The 25163-nt window shown below is 50.2% G+C and overlaps 1 protein-coding gene across 4 annotated transcripts in view; it reads left to right on the forward strand.

Moving 5' to 3' along the window:
* Nucleotides 1-8889: 8889 nt before the first annotated feature.
* The window catches only part of INPP5B (inositol polyphosphate-5-phosphatase B), a 54766-nt gene continuing 38492 nt past the window's right edge, over nt 8890-25163 (forward strand). The window contains exons 1-7 of one of the 4 annotated variants that reach the window (XM_065916098.1): nt 8890-8955; nt 9594-9676; nt 10084-10178; nt 11006-11103; nt 11238-11267; nt 13819-13929; nt 19324-19470. In XM_065916098.1, coding sequence (XP_065772170.1) covers nt 9620-9676; nt 10084-10178; nt 11006-11103; nt 11238-11267; nt 13819-13929; nt 19324-19470 — 538 coding nt within the window. In that variant the 5' untranslated portion in view covers nt 8890-8955; nt 9594-9619. Of the gene's footprint in view, nt 8956-9593; nt 9677-10077; nt 10179-11005; nt 11104-11237; nt 11268-13818; nt 13930-19323; nt 19720-25163 lie in introns of those variants that run through there. The other 3 variants (XM_065916105.1, XM_065916091.1, XM_065916109.1) reach the window with 3 other exon arrangements.

Here is a 25163-nt window from a genome sequence, read left to right on the forward strand (position 1 = left end):
CCACTGGGGAAGATCCCAGCTCCAGAGCTGGCCTCTCCCTCACACTCATCTGTTGCCCTAGTCATCTCCATGAGTAGGGTTTCCACACGCTTGCCCCTGTGGTCCTTCCCTCTGTATTACTTTCCTTCCTGGTTCAACCTATCCCTTGGGCAACTCTTCACACTTTTCATGTGCACTTTGGCTCCTCCAGTTGCTTAAAACCCCAATTTGATAACCTCTCCAGGGCTTAGCTTCTAAAGCAGAGAAAATGGATAATTAAACCTAATTGAGCCAAGTAAAAGCATTGATTACTGAAAACGGGCCTAAAGTGCAAGGAGATGTTACCATTTGGGAAGAGATTTAAAGCCTGGAAAATGGGGAACAGGGACAGATGTCCCTCTAGCCTTCAGCCAGGGCCTCTCTGGAACACTCCTGCTGCTTTCCTGCAGAGTCCTCGAGCCCCCTCTTCAGGAGTGGGTACATGGGACTCCACGGTCAAACCCAAGAGTCCATTTTTTTTTTGCTTTACAGTGTGAAGAGGCAGTGGGACCAGATTCTAAGGAGTCTTGCCCTCAGCCTTGCCCAGATGACTGCAATAATCCTGTGAACTTTGAGGAGAGCATCTGATGAGCTGCCTTAGAAAACCTAGGGCTTCTCTGTCACTGTAGAGACTGCTTTTTTTTTTTTTTCTGGTAGAGGCTTTTGTTTATCTCTTCCATTTATCCAAATATCTATCTGTTAGTGCTTTGCATGTGCCACGCACAGCTAGGTTTATAAATCTTGAGACTTGAGTGGAGGTGGGAGGGCGGGAGCAGACCCAGAAGTAAGGAGGTCCAGTCACACCTGGGCCAGCAGGAATTGCTGTGTGGCCAGCTTATCCTGCCCTGAGTGGGCACATAGCTACTGGGGTGGGACCGGCAAACTTGGATCAGAAGTGATTTCCCCAGGGGTGCTTCTGTGAAGTCTGGTCTTTTTTGTTCAGTTGCTCAGTCATGTCTGCCTCTTTGGTCTTTGGGGGTTTGCTATAGGAAGAATAGGGTTTCAGCTAAACCCCCTGACCAGGCAGGGGAGAATGGAGAGGAGCTCTTTCTGGGTTTAGATCAGTCGTTCTTAGCCTTTTTAGGATCATAGTTTCTTCAGAAATATAAAGACACCTGTAGACGTTCTCCTTAGTGCTGTGCTGCACTTATCGCTCAGTTGTGTCCGACTCTGCGACCCCAAGGGCTGTAGTCCGCCAGGCTCCTCTGTCTGTGGGGATTCTCCAGGCAAGAATACTGGAGTGGGTTACCATGCCCTCCTGCAGGGATCTTCCCAACCCAGGGATCAAACCCAGATCTTCTGCATTGCAGATAGACTTTTTACCATCTGAGCCACCAGGGAAGCTTTCTCCTTAGTGTCAACTACAAATGGGCACTTGTCATCTACCTATCTACCTCTACAATGATTAAGTCATCTGCTGCTGTAGCTGCTGACCTTCCCTACCACCTGCAGAAATGAGGCACTTTATGCTTTGGTAGAGGAGGGGTGGAAACTGGCAGGATAGGTCTTAAGATGTTTTCGGGTGCTGATTTTATAAGCCCAATTCTTGAATCTCCCCTTATCTAGAAAAACACTAAAATCCTTCATGATGACGATTGTTTCTCATGACTAGCAGAAGCCTCATGAGACCAACAGAAACCTGAAAAAATATGTGCTTGATTGCATATATTCCCCCTTCACCAAAATCACCTATATACTGTCCTTACCCCTAATCTCTTGGGAGCAGTTTCTCAGAGCTATCTGAGGTGCTGTCTCCCAGGGTACATTTTGCCCCAAATAAAATTTAACTTGTAACTCACATGTTGTGCATTTTTTTAAGTCAACGTTAGAAAACTACATGCATGTACGTTTTTCTTTTTTTTCTTTCTTTTTTTTTTTTTGCCATGCTGTGTGTTACATGGCATCTTAGTTTCTTGACCAGGGATTGAACTCACACTCCCTGCAGTGGAAGCTTGGAGTCTTAGTGGCTGAACCGCCAGGGAAGTCCCTGCATAAACATCTTGTATAGTCAATCCCTGGAAGTGCAACCTTGGTTTCTGAGTCTTTTGCGAATCTCTCCCTTAAACCTGGAGTCTGAGCCTCTGCCAGGGCACTGCCTGCCAGGAACAGATGACTCAGCTCGCTCTTCAAGGAGGAAAGCTCCTCCATCAGAGAGGCTGCAGGTCTCTACCTGCCCCTTCCGGCCCTGGGCAGGAATCTAGGATTGACCTCTGGATTGGCGCTGCTGACCCCTGGGGCTGACTTGGGGATGAACCTCCCAGAAGCAAGAGGACTTCTGAAAGCAAGTCCCTGCTTCTGAAAGGAAAGCCAATAAATAAAGTCTGTGTCCAGCCTCACCTATCATCTCTTTCCTCCACTTCCCTTCTGGTCCCCTCGCTGGGTCAGCTTACGCTGGAAGGCTCCATGAAGAGAACACCCTAAAGGTAACCCAAGTGTGGGAAAGTGAGGGGCAGACAAAGGTGAGTTTTTCATCTTCCCTCTGCATTATTTTTACATTTTTTTTAATCCTTGAGATAAATCCTTTTCCCTTCATTCTTCCAGTCTTGCCTGGCAGCAGCCTCACCTCAAAATTCTCTTGGTAGGAATGGGCCTGTGACCTCTCCCCACCCACTCCCCTTCCCTCTATCAGTCTGACAGACTTTCATTGCAAATGGGCCCTGACCTCCCCTCCCTTCTGAGAGCCTGCTCCACCTGCCGGCTTTCTCATCTACACAAATAAGATACCTACAGGCTTTCTTATCTACACAAATAAGACACGTCCCAGTGGGGCCCTTCTATCTGCCAACTGGCTTTATTTTCTCCTTCAGCTTCCCGTCTGAACATCAGCTTCCTTCTTTCGCTTCTGTCCCCAGTGGTGGCAGCAGTGTCAGCGGGAACTCCCAGAGCTGACAGATGACAGGAGGGGATGCGGGGCAGCCACCAGCTTCCAAGGGCTGCACTTGCAGCCTCCCGACTCAGAGACACATGCTGGCTGCCCTCCACACGTTCAGGCACGCAGGTAAATCTACAGCTGGGATGAGCTGGGGCTCGGGGAATATTGGAACTCCAGTCATTGAGGAGTGCACAGACTAAAGCAGATGGGCAAGGAGCCAGAACTGACATAGACCAGCTGTAACCATCTAGGCCTGGCCCAGCTTTCCATCTTGGTCAGGGGTCTGCTTCCCTCCCACTCCTGAGCTGTCCCTCCAGCCTCAGCTGTTTCCAACCAAGGAGGGGCAAAGGAAGGGGCTGTGTGGGAGGCCTGGGGCCCACAGGGGAAGGAAGGAAGGAAGGCCCACAGCCCCTTCCTTTCACAAGGACACAAGGGCTAGGGAGAACTTTGGGATCCCCTCTTGACCTCTCTTGGAGAAAGAAATGGCAATCCACTCCAGTACTCTTGCCTGGAGAATCCCCAAGGATGGAGGAGCCTGGTGGGCTACAGCCACGGGGTCGCAGAGAGTTAGACACGACAGTCAGACACGACTGAGCGACTTCACTTTCACTTTCTTTCACTTGACCTCTCTGCCTTTGGAGACTGAAGTTCCCCTTGAGAGCTGTTGACTAGATGAAACACTTCTTGAGTGTAGCCTTGGAGGGGAGGGAGCCATAAAGAAGCTGAGGCTCCTGGTGATAAGAAGTGGCCCCTGTTGCCAAGGGGTCCTATCCTACCTCACCTCTGTATCTGGGATTCTGAGCACCGCCCCACTCATGCATTGAAGACCACTGCCAGAAGGGGCCTAGCCCAGACAGGATCTAGTCTCCCTTCCATACCACATCACCATGGCAACCATCACCTAAGAGACCCAAGGGCTGATGGAGGACCAACCCATGAGGACAGGGAAATATGCTCTGTTAATTCCAGGAACTTTGGGGGCTGGATTGTACTCCGCCTACCAGGGTTGGGTGGGAAGATGAGAATAATGCCCTCCTCTCCCATCTCCAGCAGTTCTCTGCCTCACATGGAAAAACTTGAACCTGGGCTTAGCAGACCCTTACAGATCTGATCCCTTCATACTGGGAGAGGCAGAGCTGGGATCCAGCTACCCAGGGGCTGAGAGCTACCTCCTGTCCTTGGCTCAACTCTGATTAGAACCCTGAAGATTCTGGACAAAGGAACCCTGACTTTCAACTCTCTCTGTGACCCAGCATTTTCCTGCCCTGGGTTCTGAGGAAGCCTATCACCCTCTTCTCCCCACCCTAGCATCTTCTGATGTCAGAGGCAAATGAGGGCAGATCAGAGGCACTGGGTGTCTATTTCCTGTCACTGCACCTGCTCCAGCTCTATGTCCCCTCGGGCGTGGGATGTTGCTGTTGCCATGCCAACAACAACATTCAGTCTCAGAGGGGCTGTTACTGGGCTGCAGGCCCCTTTGTGCCAGCCTCAATATCACCAATAATATGACTTGCAGGAAGTGAAAGCTCAGCCCCCAGGACCCTTTATTCCGTATAAGAATCCCCCACTCTCCCAGCCTTAGTTTACTCATCTGCATGGTCCAATATGGGAGCCTCTGTTTGCAGCCCTCCCCTGGGCTGCCCAGGACTCTTCACTCTCTCGGGCTCCTGGAGTACATAGTCAGAGACGTCTGTGACCAGTAGTAGCCATCAGGCTGCTTTGCTCAGAGGTAACTGTCCACAGCCCAGGGACAGCAGCCTTTCTTGGTCCCTGTAACCAACCCTAACCTGTCAGGACTGTTGTGCCCTGACACTGCCCCTTCTTTTTTCCCTTATGTCATGACCTTTTTGACTTAACCGTGGAGTGACCCTCCCTTAACCTTGACTCTAGAGTTGATTACTTCCTGCAGTGGTCTTCTCTCCTTTTCTTCCCACTAGTCCTCCTGCAGGTCTTACTAGTAGCCCAGAACCACCACCTGGTGAGAAGCTAGCTCCGCACCCCGCGCACCCCACCGCCTTCTGTCCCTAAGCATCAAAGCAGCGGACAGAGCAGGAGAGAGCCTCCCGGATGCCTTCTCCTGCGGGAATAGGGCCACAGCGTTCAAACCCTCCCACAGACATGCCATAGCTCCCACTGCTTCCGAGAGGCATGCTACCAGGAGGCATTGCTCTCCAATGGAACAGCAAGAGTGCAGCCCAGGGGAGAACTCCTGTGAGGTGTGGGGCAGGGCTGCTATAGGGCCCAGGCAGGATGCTGCCGGGAGAAGCTGCTGCAGGGCTGGAGGGGTGCTGACAGCCGGGTACCTCCAGTACGGTGCTGGGAGGGAGATACAAAGGCCGGAGAGAGAGGAGTCACTGCTTGGATTGCCCTGAGAAGCTGAGTTGCAGTCCAGGACCGGCTGGCCCCTCCTGAACTGGCTGCTCCTGAACTTGCAGGCTCTCTCTTCACCCAACCGACCCTACTCAACACTGCACCACACGACTCAGCGCAGCCTGTTGGGAGGGGAGGGATGAAACGGGTCCCAGCCCTTGCCTGCAGGCTCTCCGCAAGGCTGCAGCGGTGGCATCCTCTGCCTGGCGCTCAGCCAGTCCGTCTCAGGCGAGACAGCGCCCCCCAACCTGCAGCTCTGAACCCCTCCTCTGTGCTCCTTCAACTCAGAGCCCTTCCTCCCGTTGGCCCCATAAGTTCAGAGCCCCGCCCCACCTGCCCCCTAGCCCTGAGCCTTGCCCACTCACTAATACCCAGCTCTGAGTCCCACCCTTTGACAGGCCTCCAAAGCTGAGCTGTTTTCACCAACCTTCCCAACCTCTAACACCCCAACCCTCAACCTTGTCAGGCTGACCCTTAGCTTTGAGGTCTACCCTCCTCCCCCATGACCCTCCCCTTCAGGATTTCCTGTAACCCTAACTCCCCGGCCCACCTCACCCCACTGTAAAGCAGTTCCTGTGTCTCTCCAGGTGGCAGAGATGTGACAGTTTCAGGTCGTGACATCCACGCACAGGATGCTTTCCCCTTGGGGCAGGGGTGGGGACTTCGCAGAGGACCTGTCCCCCAGCACATGTGTCACCGCACTTCCCTAGGCAGCCCTGCTCTGCTCCAAGGCCTGGGCCACCTGACCATCCCAGAGGACAAGCCGCTTCCCACTCCACTCCTGGTGACCATCACCCCTCCAGCTCCCCCCAAAAATGTGAGTGTCTGCCCACACCTGCCTGCTCCGGGTGGTGGAGTCAGGAGTGGGCATAGTGGCTGAGGCCAGTAAGACAGGCAGCCAGCCCCCGCCACAGTCCAGAATTCGCAGGGCTCCCCACCTGCCACTCTTCTTTCACTTTCTCTTCCAGAGGAAACCCTGTCCCACCTTCTCCTGCCAAGGCAGTGACTGCTTCAAAGGATAGAGTGCCCTGAGGGCCTGCATTTCTGTGAGGTGGGGCCCCAGAGTGCGCCAAGGCCGCGCTGCCCTCCCTTAGAACTGCAGGCCTCCTCCTGCCTGGACAGAGGGGGGTCAGCAGCTGAATCCGGCTGGAGCTAGACCTGCTGGGGACCAGGCTGCCGGACCCCCCTTAGCTCCACATAATGCTGAAATCCAGGATAGCAGCTGGAATCCTCCAAGTCCTCATGACATGCCCCCTTGTTTCTGATTGCCTTGTATGTTCTCTGGGGACTGGCTGGCTGGGAGTCAGCGGCCCAGTGAAGTTCAGCTCAGCCTACAGCCCCACTTAACTTTTTTTTTTCAATATTTATTTATTTGGCTGCATCTGGCCTTAGTTGTGGCATGTGGCATCTAGTTCCCTTATCAGGGATTGAATCCTGGCCCCCTGCATTGGGAGCATGGAGTCTTAGCCACTGGACCACCAGAGAAGTCCCCCCACTTAGTATCTTTTGCCTCTGTGAATGGGGGACGAAGGCAAGGGGAGGATGAATAGTTCCATCTTTTCTTGTAGCTGAAACAATCCAGCTCAGGCCACACTGCAGGGTGCAGCCAGGCCTGCATGACAGGGACCCCCAGGTGTCACAGGGCTGTGGTGCTGCCAAGCCTCGGCCTGTGGCAACTGCCTCCAGCTGGATGGGAACCTCCATTTCAATGGGGCAGCACCAGGGGCTGCCAGGAGCCCCCTGCATGGGACCCTGGCTGGGGCTGCTGCTCCTTCACTCCGCCCTGCTCCTGGTCCTGCTCCTCTAGCTAGGCCAGGCTGAGTCAGGGAGCAGCAGTCAGGAAGACCCTTTAGGCCCTGAAAGTTGCCAGGCCCACCGCCAGCTCTGATTCCTGTGATTCTATCTTTTGTGAAAGGGATTTATCAAGCCTGCAGCTCTGTGCTAGAGGTTCCCAGGGCCTAGGCCTGAACCTGATGCCCTCCAAGGGAGCAGGCTGGAGTTTTGCCCGGTAAAACAGAACAATCTCCTGTCTGATCCCTATCAAGTGCAAGAACCCCAATGTCCTACAGGGCAGTTTCTTTATCTGTAAAAGGTGCCCAGTCCTGGGACTTCCCTGATAGTCCAGTGGTTAAGACTCTGCCCTTCCAGTGCTGGGGGTGCAAGTGTGATCCATGGTTAGGGAACTAAGATTCCTCTGTGTGGTCAAAAAAAAAAAAAGCAGAAGCAAAAAAACAAAGTGCTCATCCCTGTCCACTTTTCCCTGATTCTCCCCAGACTTTGACACAAAGAGGGGGGCTGGAATTGGGGTTCCCCTGATTTCCTGAAGTGACCTCAGCCCTCTTTATCTCGAAGAGTCTGAATCAATCCCCTTTCCCCTCGTCCTCAACCCAACTTTGAAACCAAATTCAAATAAACTTGAGCTCCATTTGTGCTATGGATATTTCCAGGGAAAGAAAATTGGGAAGAAGTTACTTTCTCTGGAAGAGATTTACTTATTCAAACTAGTCACTAGGGCAGCAACTCTGAGCTTAGGGAAAAAGGACGGGGAATGGACTAGAAGTCACACAGTCACTCCTTCCCCAGCACTGACCCATCAGTTTGGGTCAGAGCTTAAGAGAAAAAGTACTCATTAAGATAACTCACTAACTCAATAAACATGTTCTCAGGGTCAACTTGTGTGCCAGAAACTACACTGGGATGATAAGGAAAAGATCCAGCCTGTCCTCAGGGAGCTTACAGCTTAGTGAAGTGGCCAATAGGCTGAAAGAGACTGGTCCTGGACACCCCAATCTGAGCTGGCCCTTCTGTCCATCTAGAGCAGCCTCCTTATCTTAGATGGAGAAGGGCAGGCCCCCAGGGAGGAAAGCCTTGCCCAGTGGCCAGTGAATCAGGGGGAAGGGCTGGAAAACAACAAAGAGCAGGCTCAGGCTGTCGTGAGAGCTGAACAGGGTCCCCTTCCCTTGATGTCTCTCCTCCCGAGAAGGAGAGAGGATGGGGCCTCAGCACAGGCGCTGCACACGAACACAATCATGCCCTTGACAACGCACGTTGCCTCCCTTTTCCCCACACAGCCCCATGAGGCAGGCAGGACGGGCTGGTCCCGTCACACACCCCTGCTGAGGCTAAGCGAGGACATGCGGCTGTGTGTGGCAGTGTTCATAGCATGGAAGTTGGAGCCACACGTTCTAGTTGCGAGACCTTGATCAGAATGCTTAACCTCTCTAAGTCTCAGCTTCTCCACCTGGAAAACGGGGGTATGTGGTTCTTCACAGTGCTGTTCTCCCTGAAGCGAGGACAGGTCAGGCCCCTGGGGAGGAAGTGTTCCAGTAGAGGCCAGTGTCGGCCTGCCTGGAGTGCAAGGAGCTGAGGATGAAACTGAGAAAGCGTCTTCCCTTAAGGTGACCATCTTCCTTCCGGGTCCTGGACGAGGAACTCTGGCCGCTCGAGGGCTGAGGATGTCGAGGGCAGTCCTTAGGAAAAGCTTTCCAGATTAGGGAGCCGAGGGTACCACAGGACTTAAGGAGTTAACCGGGGGCAGGGTGGAGGGCAGCCCCCTCCAGCCCCACATGGGCACAGCATGCTGGGACTTGCAGGCTGGCTGACCTTCGTGTGGCGTAGGGGCTGCTGGGAAATGTAGTCATTGACCGGGTCCCGGCCGAGGTTCCGCACACCCAGCAGCGGTGACAGCTCAGGAGGTAGGCGGCAAGAGCAGGGGGCCAGGAGTGAGTGCGGAGCAGGGAAGCCAGGGCAGGGCTGGGCAGGAGGGACTGGGCAAGCTGAGGGCTGGGTGCCCTGTCCTGAGGCTGTCAGAACCGGACACCTCCGGCCTTTGGCTGATGCAATGTGGCCTGCTGGGCTGTGGGAGGGCCAAGGAGTAACGGGACACTTGCCCATCTCCAAGGAAAGAGGGACCAGACTGGAGTCCTGGTCCAGAATGAGACACTCCTTTCCCAAGATACATGCAGATACACCCCTGACACCTCCCAGACAGCTGCTAGCAGAACTAACACTGCTCCCCTGAAAGGGAGGCAGAGCCCCCATCCTGGACCCATAAAGACCGTATCCTCCTCTCCGGTAACGGGACAGGGCACCGCATGTCCAGCAAGTAGACTGGACCGCACTAAGGAGTGACTGGATGCCCTTCAGGACAGAGGACGGCATAGCAAATTGCATTTCCCACCAGAGGGAAAGGATGGCAAAGGCGGAGGGGGAGGGAGAGGATGGGGCCTCCTCCAGCAGAGCCCGTCCTCCCTGCCTGTGGTCCTCAGAGGCAACTCCATCACATCCCGGGTGACGTGTTGACCTAAAGAGCCTCCCTTCTGCCCTTCCCCAGGGTGTGTCCGCTCAGCAGGGGCCAGCATGGACCAGTCAGTGGCCATCCAGGAGACCCTGGCTGACGGGGAATATTGCGTCATCATATCCTTCCCTGCAGTCTGCAACTCCCAGCCCCAGGGCCTCCCTGCCTGGGCTTGGGAAGTGGAATGGCAGGTGCCTACGTGTCTTTCTGGTTGCCTCCCTCTCTCTTTGCCATGGGGGGTGGGGTGGGGGGAGGAAACCAGTACTTACTAAGTACTCAGTTCTGGACTCTCTGCCTTGTGCTTTAAATACTCAGCTATCCTCCCACCCCCTGTGAAGCTGGGGGTTGTTATCACCATTTCGCAGATGAGGAAGGGTCAGAGAGGTGAAGTGACCTGCCCAGGGTCACACAGTAAACCTGCATGGGTGAGGGCAGGGCAAGCCAGGGCAAGGCTCGTGGGGCGGGCTGGGTTGGGCGAGTCCTGGAAGCAGGCTTCCTTTCCGTTTGCCTTGACCCTGAGCAGCAGGCGGTGCAAGGTGTGCTGTGTGAGGGCGACAGCAGGCAGAGCCGCCTCCTGGGACTCGTGCGCTACCGTCCGGGGCGTGGTGGCCAGGAACACGCGTAAGTGATGGGGTTGGACCTTGCCTATCTGGCCCTGGGGTTTATTATTTTCCATTGTCCCTCCAGCTGGATTTCAAACCCTTTAGGACAGAGTCTGAGGCTTCTAAAATAATTATAATAATGATAGTTAATAGTTTCTGAATACTATATGCCCAGCTCTATATATTATTAGCTCATATAGTCCTCAAAATTTGATGAGAAACTTCTTGAGGTTAACATACTGCTCCAGATCTTGAACCCTGTGGCCTGACTGTCTTGGATTCAAATCCAAGCTTTGTTACCTCTTGAGCAAACCTCAATGTGTCCAAACTGAAGATTAAAATGAGTTACTGCATATAAAGTAGTTAAAATGTTGTGAGGCACTGTAAAAAGCGCTCCATAAATGTTGCAAGTAACACCCACCTGTTACTCAGAAACAGAGCGAGAATAATGATCAAAAAGCCAAAAAGTAACCCTCAGGGTCTCAGATCTGGGAAGGAGGAGCCTTAGACATTTTTTAACCCATCACCCTTCCTTTACAGATGGCAAAGCTGAGGTTCAGGGAGGGAGAGGAGGAGGTGAGGATTGCCCTCTTCTTGTCACACACAGTGCTAGAATGCACAAGGGGGCGATTATGCACAGAGTTTACAAACAAAGCGGGGTTCCCCAAAGTGAGGCAAGTTCAGCCTTGATGACCCATCCGTCTCTGCTGGGCACCATGTGCAGAGAGGCCTGAGCACAGCCCCAGGGCCCAAGGAGGAAACGCGAGCCGAACACCCTGAGGCTTCCACGGCGGACCTGAGGGGCAGCCACATGCCCCCTATCCTCACTCTGCTTCCCGCCCTCAGTCTCTTCCTGTATACGCACCGGAGGATGGCCATTACCGGGGACGACGTCTCCTTGGACCAGATTGTGCCAATCACTCGGGATTTCACACTGGAAGAAGGTGCCACAGTGGGCGGGAGGGACTGATCCCTCTCCTTGGGACTCCCAGGTCATTTCTGCCCTTGTTGGGGGTGGGGCAGTGGGAGCAAGGATGATGCTCAATGGCTCAGGGCCTTTTCCTTTCCCTCCCTGCAGTGACCCCGGATGGTGAGCTCTACGTTCTTGGTGAGTGGTTCTTTCAGTTTAAATTGGGTCCGTGGGCACAGGATCTGCAAAGAGAGGAGTGGGGTGAAGGAGAGCACCCTCTGATCACCTCACTGTGGCACACAAGACCCTGTAGGATTAGCCCCGCTCATCAATCCAATCACTCTCTTCCCTGCTTGCTGAACTTGGAACCCTCTGCTTTCCAAGCACCTTACACGTGACAAGTTTTCACCACGGAGCCCCTGCACATGCAGCTCCCTCCTCCTCAAAGCCCTCACTCCTTCAGGGCTTCACTTCACACTCAGTTTCCCCAGAAAGCCTTTGTTGAACTCCTGAGGTTGTCTGTATCCTGAAAGTGGACCTCACACACGTTCCTTTTTCTCATCCTTGCCACTTCTCTGTCATTCACAGTGATTTAATTATTTATGTGCTGTGCCAAGTCACTTCAGTCATGTCAGACTCTTTACTATGCAGCCCACCAGGCTCCTCTGTCCATGGGATTCTCCAGGCAAGAATACTGGAGTGGCTTGCCATGCCCTCCTCCAGGGGATCTTCCCGACCCAGGGATCAAACCTACGTCACTTAAGTCTCCTGCATTGGCAAGTGGGTTCTTTACCACTAGTGCCACCTGGGAAGCCCCTAATTATCTATAGTGACCTGTTTAATATCTATCTTCATTGCTAGACTGTTCAGTTCAGTTGCTCAGTCATGTCCGACTCTTTTTTAGCCCATGGACTGCAGCACACCAGGCTTCCCTGTCTATCACCAACTCCTGGAACTTGCTCAAACTCACATCCGTCAAGTCGGTGATGCCATCCAACCATCTCATCCTCTGTCGTCCCCTTCTCCTCTTGCCTTCAATCTTTCCCAGCATCAGGGTCTTTTCCAATGAGTTAGTCCTTCGAATCAGGTGGCCAATATATTGAAGCTTCAGCTTCAGCATCAGTCCTTCCAATGAATATTCGGAGCTGATTTCCTTTTGGATGGACTTGTTTGATCTCCTTGCTGTCCAAGGGACTCTCAAAAGTCTTCTCCAAAAAAAAAAAAAAAAAGTCTTCTCCAACACCACAGTTCAAAAGCATCAGTTCTTTGGCACTCAGCTTTCTTTATGGTCCAACTCTCACATCCATACTTGACTACTGGAAAAACCACAGCTTTGACTAGATGGACCTTTGTTGGCAAAGTAGTGTCTCTGCTTTTTAATATGCTATCTAGGTTCGTCATAGCTCTTCTTCCAAGAAGCAAGCATCTTTTAATTTCATGGCTGTAGACATCATCTGCAGTGATTTTGGAGCCCAAAGAAATAAAGTCTGTCACTGTTTCTGTTTTTTCCCCATCTACTTGCCATGAAGTGATGACTGGATCCCATGGTCTTAGTTTTTTGAATGTTGAGTTTTAAGCCAGCTATTTCACTCTTCTCTTTCACTTTCATCAAGAGGTTCTTTAGTTCCTCTTTGCTTTTTTTTTTCCGCTACACTATAGTCACAGTAGTGAAGTAGTAGTCATAACAAAAATATTGATAATAGAAATGAATAATTGATCAATGATGATCTTAGCCAGGTACTATGCTAAGAGCTTTACACACATCAGGTGGTGATTTCCTCACAATTCTATGGGGTCATCACTGCTTTCATTCCTATTTTATGGATGAGGTAATGGACACCCAGAGAAATTAAGTAATTCAGTAAGTGGTGGGACCAGGATTCAAACTCGGACTACAGACTCTGGAGCCCACACTCTTGATGAGTCTGCTAGATTGCTCCTACTTATTCACTAGCTCAGCACGTGTTTTGGGTGCTCAGGCTATGCTGTAAGTCAGACATCATCCACAGTCTGATCCCTTCAGCATGGTATTCCCAGTGCCTAGCATGTCCCGGGCACAGTTGGGGAGACTGACTGACAGACAGCCACTCTGTCCACCTCTGTGTGCTTTTCATTCCACTTGGGTAGTGGTGGTGGGGTGGGGGAGTGGGTAGACTATAGTTCGAGAACTTGGTCTCTACTGTCCCCATCCAGGAGGCTGTGGCAAGGCTTACTGGCTTTTCAGAGCCTAGGTCCAGCCCCTCTTGTAGACTGAGGGTGATGTTAATTTGGAGCTGGGGGTACAAAGGGCTCCCTATTGTCCCACCAACAGTCATTGCTGCTGCTGCTGCTAAGTCGCTTCAGTCGTGTCCGACTCTCTGTGACCCCATAGATGGCAGCCTACCAGGCTCCTCCGTCCCTGGGATTCTCCAGGCAAGAACACTGGAGTGGGTTGCCATTTCCTTCTTCAATGCATGAAAGTGAAAAGTGAAAGTGAAGTCACTCAGTCGTGTCCGACTCTTCACGACCCCATGGACTGCAGCCTACCAGGCTCCTCCGTCCATGGGATTTTCCAGGCAAGAGTACTGGAGTGGGGTGCCATTGCCTTCTCCGAGCAACAATTATTAAGTTGACCTATAAGTCAATTGCTTAAGGGTCAAAGGGGCTTTGGGAGCTTGGGCTGCTGACACTCCATTCTGAGGGCTCCAGCCCAAAGATGCCCCTTAGCATCTCAGAAGCCAAGAGCTCACGTCCTGCTTCCCCTGCACAGGTTCAGATGTCACCGTCCAGCTGGACACAGAAGAGCTCAGCCTCTTATTCCAGCTCCCCTTTGGTTCACACACCAGAACATTCCTCCAGGAAGTCGCCAGGGCCTGTCCAGGTAGGTGAGACCCCAGGCTCCCCGTGGCAGGGGGGAGGGAAGGGGTGGCTGGGCATTGACCTTCCCACCACCAGTTGACTTTGCATACTTTGAACTCACACTCCACAGCTTCTGTGCCCTCTTAAAGCTATCGGCATGAGGCCACAGTGCCCCCAGGTCACCAGCTGGCCAGGGTGTTTGCATTTCTGTTTTCCCCTTTCTGGATCTGAGTTTTAACTCCAGCAGGGCCCCTTTGCCCTCCTCACTCTGAGCAGGGCTGAACGGGGTGAGGTGTGATTCTGATACAGAGTCTTCTGTAAATTAGCAAGATCAGCAGCTTCTGGAGGCCCATCTTCCCTCTCTCTGCCAATGACAACTAGAACCAAGGCAGGTCTGCCCTTGAATCCTGTGCCCCACTGCAACTGAGAAAATGGTCTAGCTTTGCATTAGCAGGGAGAGGTCAGTGGCCTCGAGGGGAGAATTTGTTTAGACTAGGAGATTAGCCAGGCAGGTAAAGGAGAGTTCTGTTCAGAGCAGATGATCAGTCAGAGAGCATGCAAATTCGAGCCACCAGGTGCTGGAGCTTGGCTGTTTACCCAGCACTGCCACTTCTTTCTTTTCTAGCCAGCATCTTTGTTCTGCAGAAATGGCGGGGGTGGGGGTGGAGGGGGGAGGGGGAGGGCTCCCTTTCTTTTGCGGTCTCATAACGGAGCCTGAATGTCTGGCCCCTCCACCTTCGTTTGCCTGGTGTGCAGGAAGTGGACTGACTGGATGCAAACAGGGGAGTGTGCGAAAAGGAAGCAAAATTATAGAGCCTTGAGTGCTGGGTTAAAGGATTGATTCTCTAAGCAGCAAGAAATTAATCTCCAAAGCTTCAACTAATAAGGATACCTTGTTTTATGATTGTCATTGGTAGTTGTATGAGAAGCAAGAATACTTTATAGTTCTTGATTGATACCTTTGCCTGCATAAACACAAAAAGCCTTCAGTATATCTGCAGCAAAAATGAATTCTTTAGAAGACAAATGCTCTGATAGAACACTGAGAAGAGAAGATGGATAGTGCAGAAAAGAATACAAATGAACAATATCTTGAAGAAAAAGAAAAAGAAAGTATTTGATAAGGTTTATTTTAAAAAGTAATAATAGCCATAACAGTCAAGAGTATGGACTTTGAAGCTATATGACCTCTTGCATTTGAAACCTGTCTTTGCTGGTCCTTAACCGTGTGACTTTGGGCACACCACCTCACCTCTCTGAACCTTGGTTTTGCAGACATTTTTTTCCTTCCAGTTTTTTGAAAAAATATTTATTTGGCTGCACTGGTCTTAGTTGTGGCACCCTGGATCTTTCATCTTCATTGCAGCCTGTGGGATCTAGTTCCCTGACCAAGGATTGAACCTGGGCCCCCTGCATTGGGAGCATTGAGTCCTAGCCACTGGACCACCAGGGAGGTCCCTCCCTTTCTTCCAGTTTTATTGAACTCTAGTTAACATACAGCATTGTGTAAGTTTAAACTGCACAGCATAATGACTGGACTTACATACCTCATGAAATGATTTCCACAATAAATTTAGTGAACATCCATCATCTCATATAGGTATAAAATTAAAGACATAGACAAAATATATTTTCCTCATGATGAGAACTCATGATTTGCTCTCTTAACAACTTTCATGTATAACATACATTAGTGTTAGTTAGATGTATTGTGTTGCACATTATATTTCTGTGTGTGCTCAATCTCTAAGTCATGTCCGACTCTTTGCATCCCCATGGACTGTAGCCTGCCAAAGTCCTTCTGTCTATGGGATTTCCCAGGCGAGAATACTTGAGTGGGTTGCCATTTTCTTCTTCAGGGGATCTTCCCTACCCAGGGCTTGAACCTATGTCTCCTGCATTGGCAGGTAGATTCTTTACCACTGAGTCACCAGGGAAGCGCCATCATATTCCTAGTACTTAATTATCCTATAACTGGAGCTTTAGACCTTTTGACTACCTTCATGTAATTCCTCCTCCCCCCGGCATGTTACCCTTCCTTCTGGTGACCACAAATCTGACCTCTGTTTTGAGTTTGCTTGATTGATTTCTATATGTAAAGAATATCTTCCTAGGAATTCCCTGGTGATTCAGTAGTTAAGACTCTGAGGTCCAAAAAAAAAAAAAAGACTCTGAGGTCTACTGCAGAGGGCCTGGGTTTGATCCCACGGACTGCAGAGCAAAGCAAAAAAGAAAAAAGGGAATATCCTGGGGCTTCCCTGGTGGTTCAGTGGTTAAGGATCTGCCTTGCAATGCAAGGGACACAGATTCAATCCCACATGCCTTAGGGCAACTAAGCCTGGCACCACACTACTGAGCCTGCCTGCTCCAACTACTGAAGGCCGAGCGCCCTAGAGCCTGTGCTCTGCAACAAGAGAAACCCCCGCAAGGAGAAGCCTGCCCACCGCAACGAGAGTACTTCCTGCTCTCTGCACCTAGAGAAGGCCTGAGTGCAGGGACAAAGACTCAACACAGCCAAAAATAAATAAATATTTGGGAGGAAAAAAAAGAGAGAATATGTTCTGCAGGGAACTGTGAGAATTAAATGAGATAATACATGTGAAAATGCCCAGCACATAGTAGGAACTCAGAAAATAATTCCTCAGCTAACACTCATCACACACTTATTGTGTATTAGACACTGTTTGAAGAACTTTCAGCACATTGTCTCATTTTCTTTACCACAACCCTTCAAGGCAGGTATTATATCTCCATCTTACAGATGAGGAAACTGAGGTTCAGGAAGGGTAAGTGCCTTGTATAAACAATAGAGGCAGAATTAGACTGGATTAGAGAGTCTCCTCCAGAGCCTACCTCTTGAGTTTTGATCTCATGCATTCTAAACTCATGCCAACCCATCCCATCTAAACTGCTCAGAGAAGATTTCATGTAGGAGGTGTTGTTTAAATGGAGACTTGAAGGACAAGTGAGGTTTCTCCCAAGCAGGCAACAAGGAGGAAAAGAGACATTTGGAGTTAAGAGCAAGTCACTGGGTGGGACTGAAGTTGGGGTGGGAGGAGGCTGTGGAGCGAGCTGAGCCAGGAGAAGCCCACAGAGATAGTACATGAAGGGTCTTAAACAACCAACAAAGAGCTTTTACTTTTCTATAGCCTGTGGACAGCTGATGGAGTTTTAAAACGAGGAATGACAAGTCAGGATTTGCATGTTAGGAAAATTCCTCTGGCAACTGGTGCAGAAGGGGGGAACATTGAACAGGGAGATCAGTGGGGATGTATTTGCAGTGATTCAGGCATAAAAAATGAGACTTGGACCAGGGCCATCATGCGAATGGGGAGGAGGGATGGACTGGAGAGATCAAACTGATGAGCACGAAGGTGCCATGGGAACAATGAGTTTGGGTTACGTTCACAACTTAACCCTCTGTGGTTACAACAGTGCCTAGATGTGTGCGTGTGCTCTGTCGTGTCCAACTCTCTGTGGCCCCCATGATTGTAGCCCGCCAGGCTTCTCTGTCCATGGAATTTTCCAGGCAAGAATACTAGAGGGGGTTGCCATTTCCTACTCCAGGGAATCTTCCCAACTCAGGGATTAAACCTGAGTCTCTTGTCTCCTGCATTGGTGGACGGATTCTTTACCATTAGTACCACCTGGTAGGCACTCAATAAATATTTGTTGAATGGAGGAACAGAACTTGATGTTTGTCTGTGAGAATGAAAGAGAGAGAAGAGTCGATGATTTTCCTTCCTTAGGCTCACTCCTCTTCCCTACTCCTGGGGTCTACATGTGAGGTAACCAGCAAGGAAACCATACTAACTCAAGTTCTCCGAGTAGCTGTCATGATGGACTTCCTCAGAAAGGAATTGGGTGAGAGGGGACTCTCAGAGCCGACAGACTCTTGGAAATCTACCTGCCCAACCCTTGCATTTTATAGATAAAGGGACCAGAGTCCAAGAAGAGGTTATAGGTGAAAGTAACTAGGTTTTTCCCACTCAGTCCTTGGTGAATAATGTGCAGCACAAAAGGTCAGGGAGTGGAAGTGCCTTGGTCAAGAGGTTGCAGTTAGAGAAAAGAATTAGCCAACATGAATTGAGTGTCTACTGTGTGCCATACATTTTTCTAGATAGCCAGACAACATACAGCAACCATGTTCTTCTGTTGAGTTTTTTGAGCAATGCTAAAGTATAAGTATCTGTATTATACATGATAGAGTAAACTGATACACAGTCCCTTACCAGAAGTCATTCATCAATTGAAGTAATACGACCAGGTTTGGAAGCTCAAGTCATACCTCCAAAGCCCATGGAGTCCAGAGATTTTGGTTCAGATCCCAGCTCTGCCACTTCCTAGTTGTGAATGTGAACAATATATTTAATTTCTTTGAGCCTTGGTTTTACTGTTGTGTGTGTGTTTGTGTGTATTTTGTTTTGGGCTGCACTGAGCAGCTTGTGTAATCTTAGTTCCCCTACTGGGGATTGAACCCATGAAGTGGAAGTGCAGCGTCCTAACCACTGGACCACCAGGGAATTCCCAAGTCTTGGCTTTATTATTTGTACAATGGAAATATGAACTTGCCTTACTTACTACTCAAGAGTTTTGTGAGGATCAGATGAGGTGCAGTATGGGTTAATAGCATGTAAATGCTGAAAATAATTTAAAACCCATGTCTGGCAGTGTTGTAATCAGTCCTGCAACCCAAGTCTTTTCATTTATTATGTTCTTACAAATCCAATTCAGTTTGGACAGGGTCATGCAGTTCTACAAGGGGGACAGGAAGGATAGCATAGGAAACAGCAAGTGTTTGGGAGTCAGGCATACCTGGGTTTGAGTAAGAGGCAGAGAGGACTCAAGAATTTCTAGGAAAGAGGAATGGCAATCTGGTTAAGAGGGAACCATGGAGCTTCTCTTGAGGTGTATTTCATAGCAAGCACACTGCTTTTACTTAGAGAGTGTGTTTTTTGGAGAGGCCTGAGGGTTGCTGATGGAGATCATGGGTAGTTAAAGCCTCCAACCGGCCCTCTAGTACTGACAACTATTTGAATTCCCACTCTGCCACTCACTCTTCCACCTTAGACTGCACCTGAGCTGAGTTGCCATGCGATAATCATTGCCACGGAATAACAGTTTCCTTCCTCCTTAAATTCGTTGTGAGAATCAGGGACGTAATATACTTGTGAAGCACAGACCTAGGCACATAGTTACCACCAGGTCGGAGGAGTGGCGCTGGTCTATCTCGGTACAGCACTTTGTCTTCATATTTATTATTGTATTTGAGTCTCAGGTGCACCCTATGCGAGAGGGAAACAGTTGGAGCCTCCCCGAGAGGCTGATCGATTTGCTCACGGACGGACAACCGTGCCGAGGTGGAACCGGCTCTTCAAGCCCGTGGCTCAGTATTCCCTCCTTTTTCCTTCTACAGGCTTCGACCCAGCCACCCCAGATCCTGAGTTCATGTGGCTGTCTAGATACAGGTGCACTGAGCCGGAGCCGGAGCCTGAGCCGCCCACGCCGCAAGCCTGGAATTCGGCCCCAGGCACCTGGCCGGGGCGTGCCAGAATTGGAGGAGGCAGGTATCGGTCTCGGAAGGCGCGAAAGGGATTGGAGGAGACCTGGCCTCAGGGACGGGCCCCGTTCTGTTTGGGGGCGGGGCTACGGAGCAGGCCGGCCTTCGATTGGCGGGAGTGGCACGCGGGGGCGGGCCCCTCTGGGGGGGCGGAGCTGGGGGCGGAGCGACTCGGGCTGCGAGATGAAGAGCTTGAGGAAGCTGGCAGGGAAATGTCCGCCGCCGCCGGCTCTCGGGAGCGCGACTCTGCAGGTCTGGCGGGAGGTGGGAAGCTGGGCTAGGGCTTTGAGCCGGGGGCGGTGGCGGGCCTGGCCCTCGGGCGAGCGGGGTCTGCGGGGTTGTCCGGCGGACGCCTGGGGCGAAGACCAAGGTCCTGGCCCTACGGAGGCGGGACTTTGGGGCTGAAGGGCTGTGGGGTTAGTTGTTCTCAGCCCGCCGTGATGAGGGCAGGCGCGGGCCAGTGGTGGTATTCAGGAATCCCGAGGCTGGGATTGTGGTTGTGGTAAAACTCTGTTCCTGCTTCGCTGTGTGACCCGGGTCAGGCGGCTGCCCCTCTCTGAACTTCAGTTTCTCCATCCTGACGTTCGAGTCTGACTTGTGTGGGGGTGCATTCCCCATCACAGAGCGTTCCTTTGGATGAGGACTGGTGTGTGTACTGGGGCTGCCTGGCTCTCCTGTCGGTCCTCAGCCCCTCTGAGAGATTGGACTCTGCGCAGATCCGGAGTCCAGGAGAGCCCTGCCCACCCTGGGCCTGGAGGCCACGGTGAGGTTACAGGTAAAAGAGAGTAGGTTTTTGGTTTTGTTTTTTTTCCCACCCATCCCTTGCTGGATAAGGCTGTGCAGCACAAAAGGCCGATTGTTGAGCAGAAGGTTGTCTTTTGGAGAGTAAGAGGCCCCTGGCTGAAATTTGGGTCAGTCTGGTGCTGTGGGAGGAGGTAGTTTTTGTCCAGCTCCTGGATTTTCTGTCCAGGGCTCCCTGGTATTTTTTATTCCTGGGTGTGCCTGTGCAGCTCCTGTTACGTCCAAGCTTTGGCATGACCGTGAGTACCCACTTGTGTCCCATTTCTCAGCCACTTGCTAGAGAACTGTCAAATACCTGTGTAAGCGTGGGCCGCCACTCCACTTGCTCTTACCAGGCTTGAAAACTGTGAGGGGCGGAGGGGAATGACACATTGCACAAGTTTGTAAAATGAGAGGAAACGAAGCGAGCAAAAGACTTCCTCTGTGCGTGTGCTTTACCTTCTTTGCGGCCACCACAAGATGCGGTCACGGCACCCGATGGTGCTGATATTTTGCGTCTCATGGGCTTATCTCAGTTCGTGAAGTGCTCATCTTGAGACAGCTTTTGCATCAGTTTCCATGACATTCTGGGCTCTGGTACTGGGACAGTGAGAATTTAAGATTAAGAACATATCCTTCCCTGGCCCCTTGGAAAGAGGCTGCCAGCATTCAGACGGAAGACAGGCCCGATGGCAGCAGAAAGAGGTGGGTTCTGTCTTTTCGGCCAGCACGCTGGATCCTATTGAAGCGCTTCTTCTCCTTAGTGGAGGGAGGTCTTCTGTGAGGAGTCGGGATGGCTCTGAAGCAGTTATCTGCTGCTGGGTCGTGAATGCAAGGGGATCTCAGACTCTTTGGTCTTTCAAAAATCCCAAACTAGCTGCATGCTGGTGAAGAGTTGCTGTCAAGGTGCTGGTTTCATTTTTAATTTGAAACGATTTGTCCCTGTCGTAATCCCTACAATAAATGGGATTACACTATCCAACGCTAAGTTGCTCATGTTACAATTGGTAAGAAATGGCAGCAGACCTCTAGTTCTGTTTGGGTAGCTGTGTTTGCAGAGTTCTTTGGTCTCAGAGGAGAGTCCTGTCATCTACAACAAGTAGGGGGAACTCTTGGGGCCTCCTCTGAATGAACCAGACAGTCCAGACCCAGCGGGAAACAGATAGGGAATTTGGTGCTTCCTACATGTGTATAATCAAAATACCCACTTCCTGATGGCTCGGGGAACCAACCCGAGCATTGCTTTAACATGCTGTGTATGATATGCCTCAGGAGAAACAGGGCTTCTCCAAGAAGCTGACAGTGACAGAGAGGGATCTGATGATTCACAGAGGTGAGTGAGTGTGGGGTCAGCTCAGCAGGAGCGGGACCTTGTGGGGCTAGTCAAGGTCTAGCTATCTGGGTGGCAAAGTGAATCTGGTTTTCACTCCCTGCCTTTGTTTTGGTAGAGAAAGGCAACATCTCACTTGGATGCATCTCTCCAAAATGTCCATTTTTTTCCCCTTGATTTCTCTTTCCTGCATTCAGGAGTGTCAGGCCAAACTTGGTAGAGGTTGTAGAAAGGTGAAATGCAGCTAGTTTTCATCCGGGGTCAGTGTTCTCAGGTTCAAACCAGGATCTCTGAACTAAGTTGTAATGTGGAAGTGAGATATAAGCCTTCTGGTTGAGTGAAAGCCTGTTCATCTGATTCTCTTGGCCTCTTCAGGTGCCAAGACCTCACATGGGTCCCAGACAAGTAGCTGTTGTGAGTAGGGGATATTTCTGCTTCTTCACTTAGTTAACTGCCCTGTGGTGTAGCTTTTTCTTTTCTTAAAAAGAAATAAAGAGAGATGCCTTCTGTTTCTGTCTGGCCAACTGAAGGTGCTCTTATCCAGAAAACCCCTTGGGGAATCTGCGTCTGACTCAGTGCTCACCCTGTCATTGTGTGAAATATCCACCTGCCTCATCCCACACACACTCAAAGACCTGGAGCTGTGTTCTGGAGGACTCTGAGCTATGGGCTAGAGAGGAAGCAGCCACTCAGAAGTCCCACTGGGGTTGTTCTGGGCTAATTTAACAAAATGGTAACAGCAGACTCATCTTGGTATTTTGAAGTGGTTTTCTGATTCCATGGTTGATTCAAAATGAGATGGCTTTGTAGTACCTCAAATTCAGAATGAGATGCGCTATGGGTATTTTTTCCCTGGGACCTAGGAAATAAAGCATTGAAGTCTGTGTGGCCTGAGAAAGGAAATGAATGCTATTTATAACTCGGGGTAGCATAAAGGGTAACCTAGATTACTAGGGTAGAAGCCAGTGAGAATGTTGGAAAAACGGCCCCTGGGATCAGTCAGTCTCCTTGCTCCTCCTCCTCTTAATAAATAAAATCTGTGTGACTGACATACCCTTTTAGCACAGAGAAAATGAATTTTCCTAGATGTTTATCTTACACGTAGAACTCTTGCCCATCATCTCCACCTTTGTGGGAAGCTCTGCTGGCTCCTAAGCAAATTAATTGGGCTCACTTTGTTTCTTTAAACAAAAGAGAACTGTGTTCCTTTTTCTTCCTTCTTGTATTGTTCCCTTCTCCCTTCCCCTTGTGTTTGTTTCTTGAACAGGAGAACCCCCTGAAGACTTCTCTCCTTCAGAAAACAGGTTGTGGAATTTTACAGTGGCAGCATGGAGCAAGTGAGATGACCCACAAACATTCCCTTAGAAGGGGCGCTTTGCACAGGACAGAAGGTTCAGGAAGAGAGAGGCATCAATATTTACTAGAGGAAAGACAGTCTGGAGACATAGACACTCCCTAGTGCTTGTTTTGTTTGCTACTTAAAATCTACTGTAACAAACTTGTAGGTTTTACCAGTGGTACATATGTGAACTAAAGCTCCAAGTATGAAGGCTGAGGATTTGAGCAAAGTGTATGTCTACGTGGCCTACTTTAATTTTTATTTTCGCTACTGTATATCAGTGTCACACTGGACATACCTCTTGACTTTCCTATCTTCTGTCTGTAAGATAGGAGTGAAAGTTTGCCTCCTAGAAGGTCTCATAGGACCACAGAAATTCTAACTTAGGGGGGACCTTCCTCTGGGAAACCCGTTTAGGATTTGCAGATGCCCACCTCCAAGAAACTGGCTGCCCTCCTCAGGGCCTTGCCTAGGCTGGTTTGTTCCAAGTTACAACATTCATTCTCTTCTTTGCTCCTTTCCTTCCTCCAGTTTCTTTTCTGTCAGTACAATCACTAAAAACGTCAATCATCCTTGACTCTTCCTCCCCATGTCTAATAACCAAATTTGGTCCATTTTTTTACCTGCAGTTTAAAAATCTTTTGAAAATTAAAGAGATTAAATCCCAGGAGTTGACGTTGGTATCCTCTTACTTGAACTAGTGCAGTGCTGTCTTTACAAGCCTTCCCCTAGGTCTCCTTCTCCCTTGGGGCTTGCCTTAGAAGGTAACTTTATCACGCCCTGCTATTTTGTTTGTGAACTTGAATGCGGCACCACTCCCTGTAGCCTGCAGAATAAAGTTCAGACTCTTTAGTGGGGCATCTAAGCCCTGCAGGCCTGGCCTTAGCCCCTCCGTGGAGCCTTATCTCCCCCACCTTACCTTCGTTTCCTCTTACTTCAGACCTGATTGCTTATTATTTCTGTGCTTTTTCATCTTTGTGGGCTGTTCATTCGTCTGCATTTGTACAAGCTTGAACGTGCTGCTCTTACCATTTTGCATCCTGTCTCCTCCCCGAATGCCAGCCCAGTGCCTTGTATATCAGCAGGTGCTCAAAAAATGCCTTGTCTTCGAACCTTCGAGACCTGAACAGTCCCTAGCTCGAGTGCTTTGTCGCTTGAAGGATGCCTGTCCCCTTCCTCTTTAAGCGGGTTCAGCGCTTCTTTCCACCCCTCAACCCCTTCCTGGTTGCTTTTGCCCACTTCTCTTTCAGTTTTATCACCAGACCACAGACAGTTCACAGAAGGCCAGCGAAGAGAGAGCCTGGAGGAAAAAGTCAAGTCATCTCTCCAGCAGCCTGTGAACCATTATAACTTGTGGCCAAAAAGTAGTTGCACGGTCGTAGTCTTCTCCGGAAGCTAAGCTAGTGATATTTAGTCCTTGCTAACCTGAATTGGGGGCTTCCCTGATGGCACAGTGGTAAGGAGTCCACCTGCTAATGTAGGAGATGCAGGTTCGATGCCTGGATTGGGAAGATCCCCTGGAGCAGGAAATGGCAACTCACTCCAGTATTCTTGCCTCGGAAATCTCATGGACAGAGGAGCCTGGTGGACAGAAATCTCATGGACAGAGGAGACCATGGGGTCTCAAAGAGTCGGACACGACTGAGTGATTAAACAGCAAGAGCCCAAGTTGGATTTGCACAGGGGGAAGATTGGATTTTGAGACCAGGGCTTACAGGTTTGCAGGGCCTGGGATGTGTTTTTAGAGATGCCTCTCCTCACATGAATTGTTAAAATCTATGGTGTTTTTTCCTAGAGACATGAGATAGTGGGATTTTTTTTATTTTTTTTAAAGGAAGGAAGGTGGAAAGGAAGGAAGGAAAGGACTAAAAAGCATGGTTATCTGATTTTCAAAAAAGTAACAGCTGTTTGGGATGGTTGCCGGGTTGGAATAGGAATCACTGATTCTTTCCTTCTTTTTAATGCTGGGTACCCTGGGCTATGGGCTTCTCTCAAGAGTTCTCTGCCCTGTGTGTGCTATGTATTTAGTTCTCTTTGGTCATAAGAGTCAAATCCAAACTCCACATGGCATTCAAAGTCTTACAGTTTGGCCTTAATACATATAATAAAAATCTAAACAATAAAATTGTAGTTATAAATAAAAATCGATTACTATTATGACTATTATTATCACTGGCAGTTAACATTTAGCAAGCGCTTAATAATTGGAGAGGGAAATGGCAACCCACTCCAGTATTCTTGCCTGGA

Source organism: Muntiacus reevesi, chromosome 1 (genome assembly GCF_963930625.1).
Source record: "Muntiacus reevesi chromosome 1, mMunRee1.1, whole genome shotgun sequence".
Classification (NCBI taxonomy): Eukaryota; Metazoa; Chordata; class Mammalia; order Artiodactyla; family Cervidae; genus Muntiacus; species Muntiacus reevesi.